Raw genomic sequence first — 11,366 nt, 5'->3', positions numbered from 1 at the left:
CCACTATGAGGTGAAAGAGCAGATGAACTGTACCCACACCCTCCTGTACAGGCTATGCACCATTTTCCAGTTTTGTTATTTCCATTTTATGGCTGTGTGAAATAGGCTATCGATTTCACTTGCCYTATTTCAACTCTTTGGCCAGGATTGGATTTTTTTCCACCCAGTTTTTTTTTTTTATTATTATTACTACTTTTATTTTTTTTCTATTTTAAAGGTGCTGGGCACCCTCCCACCCCCACACACCCAGCAGCGAGGATCACACGGGCTGACTCTCAGGTCGGAAAGCGCAAAAGAAGAAGAAGAACAAGAAGAAGAAGAAGAACAAGAAGAAGAAGAAGAAAAGGGGGGAATCGGAGAAAAAAACCGACGCGCCAGTGATTCAGTGATTCATCCGCAGTTTCCAGGCTGCGCGCAGGTGGAGGCGCAGAGGAGAGCAAACAGCCGCTCGGGACGGATCGGATGAAGCAGTCAGGGATGTTCAATAGGCGCAAGATTTGAAACGACATATCATTTTTTAAATATATATATATATATTTCTTATTTTTTATATATATATATAAATTTCCCAGCATCTTTATTGTGAATTTCGGAGCTACAATCGCCTTCCGGACAGGAAATAATAATAAATTTAAAAAAAACAAGAAAAAAAGTTTTGACTCCTTTAAAGAAAAAAAAAGAAAAGATGCTGCTCAGCTCCGCTGCTGTTTTTTCACGTACTGCTGTGGATTTCAGCGTCAGCGTAAGTGGCCAGTCATCACTTGAGAAATAGCTGCGATTCTTTCGCTCTTTAATTTCGGTGCCAATTACAGCAGAAGGAGGGAAGCCCTGTTGATTTTATTCTCATTTTTATTATTCCCATTATTCTTTTTTTTTTAAATTACTATTATCCTCATCGCGGCACAACGCCTGTCTCCTTGGCCGGGATTTGCATCCATCTGAATCTCTCCGTTATGGACTTCCTCGGACTGTACTTTCTTCATCTGGCTCTCATCGGTAAGTTGGAGCGAAAGCGGCCGAACTTGTGCGGGATGAATGCGGGGAGCTGCGGGGAGCTGCGGGGAGCCGCGGGGAGCCGCGGGGATGCTCGCTGCAGAGCGGCGGGCTGTCTGACCTGTTTTTCGGTCTCGTCTTCGCGCTCATTACGGAGCTTTTGGCGGCGTCCTTAAATATCCGGGCGCATAAAGTTGGATGCAGGATTTCCCTGCAGAATCAGTGAAGGTATTTAACAGAGGGAAGAAAATTAACAAACAAAAACATATCTGAACACAACCTGCTGTGTGTCCGACTGAAGCGCAGCTTGAGAGGCTTTATTTCCCCACTAAGTTGCATTCAGGACACGATTCTCTGCGCGAATTAGGAGGAAAATTGCTTTTTTCATTTTTGTGTTGGATTTCGACATGCAAGTAGAGATAAGTGTGTGTTAAAGTGTCGCTGTGTGTGTGTGTGTGTGTGSGTGTGTGTGTGTGTGTGCGCGCGCGCATGTATGTTGGAAAAGCGCGTGATGTGAGGCGCGTGTGTGCACCTGCCTCTGCAGGTGATTTTGGTTTCCTGAGCAGAGCTGTGCGCAGCAGAGAGAGAGAGAGAGAGAGAGAGAAACGGTGCCTGAGCCAGGGGCGGCTCCAGAACGTTTGAAAATGGGCGGTCATGGTGGAGGGGCCCCATTGATCGTTTTGGCAGGTGGGGGTGGGGGTTGGAAAATTCATCTCAACTACAGGTGCATCTAAATAAACAAGAATGTGATGAAAAAGTTTGTTGTTGCTTCAGAAATGGCAGATTTTTCTTTTCTTTTTGTTTATTAAGAAACCTACCATAACTAAGTCGATCCCCTAAACATATGAAAATATAGGCGGGGGGAAAAAATTCCGTTATGCAATCTTAAAAGCTTTTCATTTGAAAATGTGAATATTTCAATCAAGAAATGAGTCAAAAGTTTCTTTTAGTTCAAAAGTGCAGTACTTTAGCTGTTATATGCCTACACAACCACTGGGTGGGCGGATGATTAATCATCTCATCATTCTGAAAGCAGCTGACTGTATTTAAGAATAACAATGGAAAGTCGAGTGGAAGGAAAACAATATAGGAGAAAGGACAAAAAGGTCATTAGAGACTAGCCTGGGCTGCTTCTGAGCCAGAGAAAACCTTAAAAAGCAACTTACAGGAGAAAAAGAACTGGACGGTAGCCCAGTACACGGAAGCTTTTTTTTGGGTTGTTTTTTCAAATTCAGTTAAAATTTTGTTCCTCATTTGAAAATCAAGATCCCAAAATGTGGAGGAAAAGTGAAGAGGCATTTAGTACGAGTTTCAGAGATCCAGACGGTGATCGAGTCAAATCCCGTCCACCTCCACACCCTGCAGCGCCTGACGGCGCCCTCTGCTGGCCAGCTGGAACAACCACAGAGCCACTGAGCTTAGCTGCTGGGCCCAGGGTCCCAACTGAATTACTGGACGTTTGTCAAGCAGGAGATGAGAGACACCTGAGCCAACGATGCAGATGAGCTGAAGTCCTCTGTTAAGGAAACCAAGGCAACGAGCTGAGCCCCTCCGTCTAATGGATCCAAAAGGAACCCAAGCCAAGTTTGCAGGTGCATGTTCTACCCACAACAAGGACGCATTTTAGAGTAAGGCGAATATTTTTGAGATTTTTTTGTATTTTTGGTCGTTTTATTTAAACGTTCTAAATGTGTGGGAATCTGAACTCAGGGTTTCCATCAGCTGTGATAAAGATGATAATACTTTTATGTAACATTTGATAGAAAATTTATTTTTGTATGATATCCAATAATTTTTTGAGGTGTTGCTGTAAGCAAGGGGCCAGGTGTCCTACAGTCAAATTAAAGTGTATTTTCCAGGCACATAGTGCCATTTTATAGCACTATGCTGTTTATATCAAATATGGCTTAAAAGAAACTTGACTTTGTAATTTAATGCCTTGAAATTGGGCCTCTGTCGCTTTAAGAAGCTCCTGCTCTTTCTGAAGCTCCACCTTCAGGAAGTCATCACAACATGGCTCCTCTGTTAATCCTTTAACAACGTTTTTACCAGCGCTGCATTGAGATGCAGCTCCTGCAGAGGCGCCGTTCCACCAGGTGTTTGCTAATTGCTGCTGGCTAGTCTGAAGGAGCTGAGGGGGGGGAGGGCTGCTTTGTGAGGCGGAATCTCTGAAGTTTGAAGACTGCAGATCAAAGGAGGAGTTTCATCCTTGACGCTCGTCCTCTGCTCTGGGGTGGCTGGGTCTAACCAGGCGTTTTGCACAGATGAATGGTTGCCACGGGAAATCAAAGGGTCTCTCAAACATTCATGAAAGAATCAAAGTAACACTCTGGGTATGATTTTGATGAGGAAACAACATTAAAACATGAAGTAAAGCTCAAAAAAGTCAATTTTGCACAGTGCTGCCCCTTTAGCCAGAGAATGAAAAAATAAATGCTGCAACTCACTGACTTGTCCTCCCATGTCCTAATTTTACGTTCCTAAATCAGAGAGGTTGGGTATGAAAACATGAAGGCCAGCTCTGCCCCCCCTCTAGCCGCCCCTCCCTTGGCTGGCGCCCCTGGCATCTGCACACACGCTCCATGTTTGTGTCCACACAAGAGGCTTTAGAGAACACACCACTGAAAGTTGTGTCCACAAGCAAATCAAACACCGAGTTCATTAGCAGTGACCACAGGCGGACACACACACACACCCTGACACGTGCACACACTTGTCGTTACACCTCACTCTGCCCTATTTCCGACGCCCGCGTTGTTCCCGGCTTGTCAAATTAATACGTGCTATGAGCTCTGATTTATTTCCCCACCCGACTTTCCCAGCGCCGAAATCTGCAAACGTTCTCCTCGGGAGAAATAAACCTTCCTGCAGAGCGGCGGCTTCTGCAACCCGGATGTACAGATGGGTGATGGAGGGGTGGGGGTGGGGGTGGGGTGCAGTGGGGGTTGGATTTGAAAGATTTATAGCCTAAACGATGACAGCTCTGCATCTCAGACTCCATTTCCCTCTGGTGCGGCTGTGGTTTGATTTGAGCGTCGCTGTTAAGGCAACACCATGGTGCTCTGAAGAGACGCACCTTCCCATACATGTAAGGGGGGGGGGGGGGGGCAAATGTGACCCTAACCACCCCCCGCACTCCCAGTCCTCCCCCTGTTTCACATTGCGTGTAAGACATGGTCCCCCCCATGCTCAGCTGTCAGTCAGGACACAAGTGGAAGCAGTCACTTCCTGTCTCTTCTTTGCAGATTTTCTCACCTTGTCAGTGAGGTGCGGGGGTCGGGGGGGTTATGTGTTAGAAACATCGAGAGCGTACCTGCCGGGGCGCCATGATCCTGTCCATCAGAGATCAAAGCACTTGCAGGAAACCTTAGCCTGAAGGTTGCCAGAAAAAAATGGTCAGATTGAGAGCAGAGATGTTCTGCAGATAGAGACACGCGGCTCTACAAGTCAGTGGGGTTAACCGAGCATTAAACGCCGCCCGCCGTAATGACCGTCCCGCCTAATGAACGTCTTCCTCCGGTGGTTCATTGAGTTGATGTATGCGATATCGGCACATGGCAGCCGCACGTCATTAGCTCGTACGGCTTGACTCTTACAGAGGCAATGCGTACACGCATGTGCATTCTTTGGATTTCATTTAGCATGTTTAGGCCTCGCCGAGCGTCTGCAGTCGTTACCGCAATTGGTTCTGTCTTTTCCTCTTTTTGTGACGCGTCAAGAGATTCAGACGTTTAGCTGTTTTGTAAATGGCAACGATGCGAGTGGATGATTGGAGGTGGTGCATCAGGACTTGGCAGCGGCTGAGTTCAGGGATGGTGATGGGAGAAATGCGAGGATGAGGATGCATCTTTTTTTCTTCTACATCAGGTGTGTGAGGGGGGGGGAGTTGCAGAGAAAACTGTTGGAGTTGCAGTGAGACCCAATGTATCAAGTCAAGTTTATTGGTACAGCACATCAGCAACAAGGCAGATCAAAGTGATTTACACCATAAAGACATCAAACAGGAACTACCAGACAAGCAGTAAATGTTACATTTTGTCAAATGCCATCATCAACGTCATCAACATCAAATATGTTGATCAATGTTCACTTACTACTAATCAAAGGCAGCTGTTAACAGAGGGGGTTTAGCTTTCATTTAAAGGAACTCTCAGCGTTTTGGTTGTTTTGCAGTTTTCTGGAAGTTTGTTCTGGAAGCTGAAAGCTGCTTGTCCATGTTTGGTTCTGGTACTAGGGATGCAGAACAGAACCAGAACCAGAATCTGAGAGGTCTGGAAGGTTGATACAACAGCAGCAGATCTTTAATGAAGGCGTTCAGCATCATCATCGTCACAGTTTGAGATTTATGAAACCGTTGATTTAGTCATGACATTAAAACGGAGCAACTTGGAATTAGACGAGTATAAAAATTTTCAAAAATGTTTCTTGTCAAACTTGACTCAAGGTTTGTAAACCATTTACACAATCTGCAAAGTAAAAGAAAAAGTAGAAAGTTTGAGACAATAGTCCCATAAAATTTGATCTAGTGAACCCAATACCGTAGTTTTTCCTCCATCTACATGTATCCTTACAAAATTTAGTGTTTTGGTGCTAAGCAAAGTGATTTATAAACTAACAGAATCATTTTAAAGTTTATTCTCTGAGCTGCAGGGAAGCAGTGGACGGCTTTTACAACTGGATGCTCCGTCTTCCTGGTTCTAGTAGGAACACCAGCAGCAGGTGTCACATCGTAGCCTCACATTTCCCTTCATTTTATTGTAATATAATGCGACAGACCAAAACAAAGCAGTGCATAGTTGAGAAGCGAAATGTATAAACAGAGTTAACATTTTCATTTTGGAAACCAAAATCTCAGTAACTTGTGCTTCTGTTTCCTCAAATAACGTTTTAAAAAATACAGTGCAGGGAAAGAAAATACAGTAAATAACACAACTGTCAGTAATAAACAACATAAATCTATTTATTTACATAAATCTCGCATTTATGGAAATGCGAGATTTCCATAAATGCGAGATCTCGCATTTCCATAAATCCCACATTTATGGAAATGCTCTTGTTGTATCCTCCAAGAGCGGAGATAAGGTCTGTAGATGTTAGCTTAGCAGTCACTGTTTTCTCTCTTATTCATAAACAGTTTGATTTCTGCATTTCTACTTACTCACCACTTAAGCAGAAATGGTTGAGAAAATATGTTAAACATTATTATTTAACATTTGCTAAAAGGAATCTGCTAAAATCCGAAACAAACCAATCAAACTGAAAGTTAGCCACAAATCTCTGATCTTCAGCTTTACGTTTTTATTTTTATTTTTTTTATATCTCGGTGTTTTGGCTGCGTAACGACGTTTTCACAAATTCCATTCTGGCTTCATATTTATTGCATCAATACTTTGATGTAGCTGGTAGCTGGTGTTGCATGGTTTTGTACACTTGAGGTTAAATTAAAATCATTTAAAAGCTGTAGAAATGCCAGACCATCTGGAATGTGAAGCCCTGGAACTGACAGCAAAGAGACTTCTCTACCGGCAGCATCTCTCCGCCAACGATGCAGAACAGATATGCTCCTGGTTACTGCATTGTGGTAATCGTGCAAACAAAATCCAGCAGAAAGAGGAATTAGAGCATATTTAATAAACGTCACTGGTAAAGTGATTCATGCCTCAGGAATAGCTCTCAGCGGTTTTTTGGTGAGTGGCATGAAATGAGATTAAACGTTTCTGATAGCGCAACATCCGAGAACATCTTCTGCCCGGGACTGCACAGTTTGAGTTCAGGTGATGGATCGGATTTATTCCGCGTGCCTCGCTCTGTCTCCGCGTCTCTGCAGTTGGAGAAAAGTGAATTTCCAATAAAGTTCACTTTTTGTGTTTTTTTGCATTTCTTTTTTTCCCCAGTTTTTGCTATCAGGAACTATATCACTATCACTTTGAAGGAGTTGTCATTTTGCGCATATGCTCTGCAAAAAAAAAAAAAAATTTAAAAAGAAAAGTCTACTTGGCCAAAACTGTTTATTTTGCATATTATGTTTATCATTAAGTGGTTAAAAAATGAATTTCTGTCAGCCAAAACTGCTGTTTAGAGACGATGCCAAACAAAACTAAACGGCGTCCAACTCCAGCAACCTGCCAAGTGGTTGGAACATCCCAGAATATTCTGTGTGCTATTAATAGTAAGAACCACTCTGTACAAAAAAAAATACAAGAAAAATCAGAACGACATTAAAATCATGATCAGGTAAACTTACTGTAATCTCAGCACCGATACATCAGCATTTATAGTTAAAAGTTTAAAATTGTAAATTTAACTCTCGTCATGGTTTGACATTAAACTGTCTTGGAATGTTGAAATTGTATTTTATAAAAATAAATAAATAAATAAAATCATTTGGGAAATAATTTCTTAACATTAATGAGTTGAAAATGCAATCAGATTCATACAAATAAATAGTTAAAACCCAATTAAACAAACTGAATAATCTATAAGTTCTGTAATAGGAACTGATTCAAACTGCATCAGTTTGCTTCATATTTAACCTTCTTTCTCTATTTATTTCTATTTTTGCTTTATTTTGTTCTGCTTAAACTTAGCAAATTGATAGTAGGTCATGGTTGAGTTAAAGGTCAAAGTTCACTTACACTGTTTTCTATCTTGCCTTTGTGCATCAAAAACACATTTTATGTGATTCTTAACATAAATTAGTGAAGCAAATGTTACAGAACATTAACTCCTGTCGTGTGAAGTATGTGTGTGGATATTTGAACATTGTTTTGCATGTATTGGAGTCTAATTTACTCTCCTGCTTCAAGAGGGAATTTGTTACTTGATCTATAATATTATTGTCTATTTTTTCCCTCTGAATCTGAGAATCATCTGACCATCTGGACCTTCAGTGCTCTGAAGATGTTTATGTTGATATTTTTTGAGATCCCCATTAGCATCAGCAGCATTAGCATCAGCAGCATTAGCATCAGCAGCATGCTGCGTCTGCTGTTCCTGGTGTCAGCTTACATTAAGGCTCCTTACATTTACAAAAAAATCATGCTACCTGGATTTCAGTTCCAGATGGGGAGATAGTTTAGATTTCTCTTACATAAAAATAAAATATACGTTCATTTAAGTTGTAGTCTACTCTGTCTCATTCCAGAGGTTTCCAAACTTTTTTTTTCTGAGGGTCAAAACTGGCAAATTTAAAGTAGACACAATAAACTATTTTTTTTGCATGCTTCAATTAAACATGCAAAAATTTGTTTAGTGTTATTTAATTTTTTTCATTATTTGTTTGTTTTAACTTCTTGAAAATAAACAAAAAAATTTACATAAAATCCACCTATCTTAATGACCAGAAACATTAAAAAGGCTTTTCTTCCAAAAGGTTCTTTGGAAGAAAAAACAGAAAATGTACACATTTTTGGGGTCGTCTGTTTTCCATTTTATTGGACAAATTAGATTATTGATCTTGTCTTATGGTGAGGGGGCCGATCAAAATCATTTCAAGGGCCACGCCTGGCCCCCTTGCCACTCTTTGGACACCTCTGTCTTTTACTATTATACTCTGAACATCAGAGTGCATTAGCTTAAACTAGCGTCACATCCTGGCAGAGTGAAGCAGAGTCTCACTGCATGGTGTAAGAATGTCTCCAAGTGGTCAAGCTATTGAATTAATCAGAATTTAGGTCAAGCTGCCTTCAGGTAGAGCCACTTTAAGCCCTCTGAATGGCTTTCGCTGATGAGGGAATTTTTGTTATCGCAGACAAAGCGTCCGCATAGAGTAAACTGATGTATATGCAGGGTTATAAGGTGACTTGGTCGTGATGTCTACACTGCAAAAATTTTCAATGTCAAAAATTGTGGCAGCCTGGCTCAACTGGGCAGAATATTGTGTATGCTACAGTATCATAGGTGATAACTTGGGCTTCGTTAGGTTCAGTGTTCTGTAAGAAAATGATCACGTTGATACATCCCGTTAAGCAGTTTGGTTACATGCATCTGGAATTTAAAAATGGATCTTTGTTATCCAGATTTCAGTTCAACCTCATACTTGCAGAAAATTAAAACTAAGCTGATCAAATGACATTCAAATTCAAAAGCAAATTAGCCACATAGAAATATGGAGAATTTTCAATTGAGATTTTTTTGTTTCCCCGCTAAGATGTGAAGTGCTTCACATGGCAAGTTTAAGCAAAAACAAACAAAACAAAAAAAAAATTCCAAATCACAGAAACAGAGGCTACAATACATTGACAGAAAACATTTGCTTGTTAAATCTTTGCCTAATTGGAGTCCCAGAAACAATAAGCGGAGCCGTTACGCGCGTTCAAAAAAAGGCCTTGAAGCAAATCATTTTCAATAATTTCCCGGCATATTTTCATGTTGTACTTGGATGGAAACTACATGACAGCGTTTAATCAAAGCTTCTTTTTTTTTTTTTGACAGTTTCTCGCTCACAGAGTTTATTAAAGCAAAAGGAAATATAATGTAATTAAACGAAAACACTTTATCTACAACGCTCCAACCAGTGCTATTGAAAGGTTATAATTAGAGATGTTCCGACGCCTATTTCTCTTTTTAAAGCTCCAGAATAAAAAAATATAACGGCACTCAGTACAGCTTTTATAGCCCGTCTGACGTGAGTGGTCATTACTTATTTATATTAGGAGCAGAAGCGACCCTGTTAACAGGGTTTTGATAGAGGCTAAGCCTACACTTAAAGCCCCAGTGGTACTGGATGAGTGGGGTTCTTGTTTATTCCACTTAGTAAACAAATATTTTTGTCCTGCACGAGCCCAAAACGACATTTCTGATAAGGAACGTATGTGTTACATGAGGACTTCGCTCATGGGAGATGGCCACGGGTTACCGTTTACAATGAGGTGGAAGCTAAGGGTCAAAAGCGCACGCGTTCAATGGCATGCTAAAATCACAGCGCTATCTAGTGGCCTGGCATAACAACTACAGCTGACATCTGAAAATACCGGCAGTCTCTAGGCGGCGGTCTCGTGTAAATGTACACCGAGGCTTTGTGATGAGACCGCTTACATTTGTCAGGGCTGGTATGAGGTGGTTTTTGGCCTAAATTTATTTTGCAAAACTCCAATGGAAACACTTTTATACGAGTCACATGACCAACAACCGAATGTAACTATAGGCGCAAACCACAAAGAAGAAAACAGGAAGTAGTCTGCGAATGACGGCGTGGCGTGTTTTTAATGACTTATGTGAACAAACCTATTCACATAGGATTTTAATTGCATTTCTTATTCAATAGCAACATCACAATTGCGAAATTGTTCTATTTTTGTTATTAGCGGAACATTGACTAAGTCTTGCGCACATCTATAATGGAAACGCAGCTTTAGAAAGCTGTTGAAAATGGCTGACATACAGACTGTTCTTGCCATAGAAACTAGCCAGCTAGATCAGCGTCATCAGGACAACCTGGCATTGCATAGAAATGCTGCATTTTCCAACAGGAGGAAAGGATTAGACTTTGGTCACCGACTGGTGTCTGTGCATTTCCAGTTATAAATACTGCAGCTTTAATTATGTTTAAATGTGGACAGCTTCAAACTGTGGAAGCCATTTTACGTTGGGCAGGTATTACAGTTTATGGGGAAAGTGAAAAAAAATCTCCAGACCACAAAGTTTAGCTCCACACCTAATTAACTCTCGCGCACTGTCGGCCAGCTCAAACCGCTCTTCCTCTCGCATTCAGGCGAGCTGAGTGGCCTCCAGCGCAGCTGAACCCCGCTCCTTCTGTTGCCGTCAGCAGTTATTTAGCCTAATCACCATGCGTTACACGAAAAGGCATAATTTCGCTTCTTGCACATTTAGTAACCTTGAATTTTGACAGATAACATTAGGGGCTTTCGCAAGCATGCACTTTATGCATTTATTCAAACAAATAAGACGCCTCCTTCACACTCCCTCGGAAAATGTTTAATTCATGCTCATCCCTCTCTTACATCAGCTCCCCGGTAGCAGGTGCGGCATCGCATTGCTTCGTGATACTTACCCCCGCGCCTTTGCGCTCTTCAGACAGAGCGAATATTGTCGGAGAATTAGAGGAGCAAACATGGAAGAGAGGGGAGGGGTGGATGCAAAGAAGCTGTGTGACAGTTTGAGGTGGTTTTCTTTTTCGATGCGACACTGAAGGTGTCACGGGCTTTAAAGTTGGAGGAGATGTATATCCTCTGCAGAGTGGCACACCCCGACTCCACTGCTCTTTGGATCACGGTTGTGTCAGCTTAATTTTAAGCCTGAAATTTACTGTCAGCCCTTTTAGAATCCACTTTAGTGTTTGTGATTGTTGTCAGTGTGGGAAATATATGTTGCTGCAGATCCCTAAAAAAAAGGAGATAATAGGATATTTGTCA

At 41.6% G+C, this 11,366-nt stretch overlaps 1 protein-coding gene across 1 annotated transcript in view; it reads left to right on the top strand.

Moving 5' to 3' along the window:
• Window positions 1-236: 236 nt before the first annotated feature.
• Window positions 237-11,366, top strand: part of gfra4a (GDNF family receptor alpha 4a) — a 184,632-nt gene continuing 173,502 nt past the window's right edge. Inside the window, exon 1 of the mRNA XM_008398805.2 lies at window positions 237-996. Within this exon, the coding sequence (XP_008397027.1) occupies window positions 954-996 (43 nt within the window). The 5' untranslated portion in view covers window positions 237-953. The remainder of the gene's footprint in view (window positions 997-11,366) is intronic.

Source organism: Poecilia reticulata, linkage group LG22 (assembly GCF_000633615.1).
Source record: "Poecilia reticulata strain Guanapo linkage group LG22, Guppy_female_1.0+MT, whole genome shotgun sequence".
Lineage (NCBI taxonomy): Eukaryota > Metazoa > Chordata > Actinopteri > Cyprinodontiformes > Poeciliidae > Poecilia > Poecilia reticulata.
The sequence above is the reverse complement of the archived record's forward strand: the minus strand, read 5'-3'. Positions and strand labels throughout refer to the sequence as shown.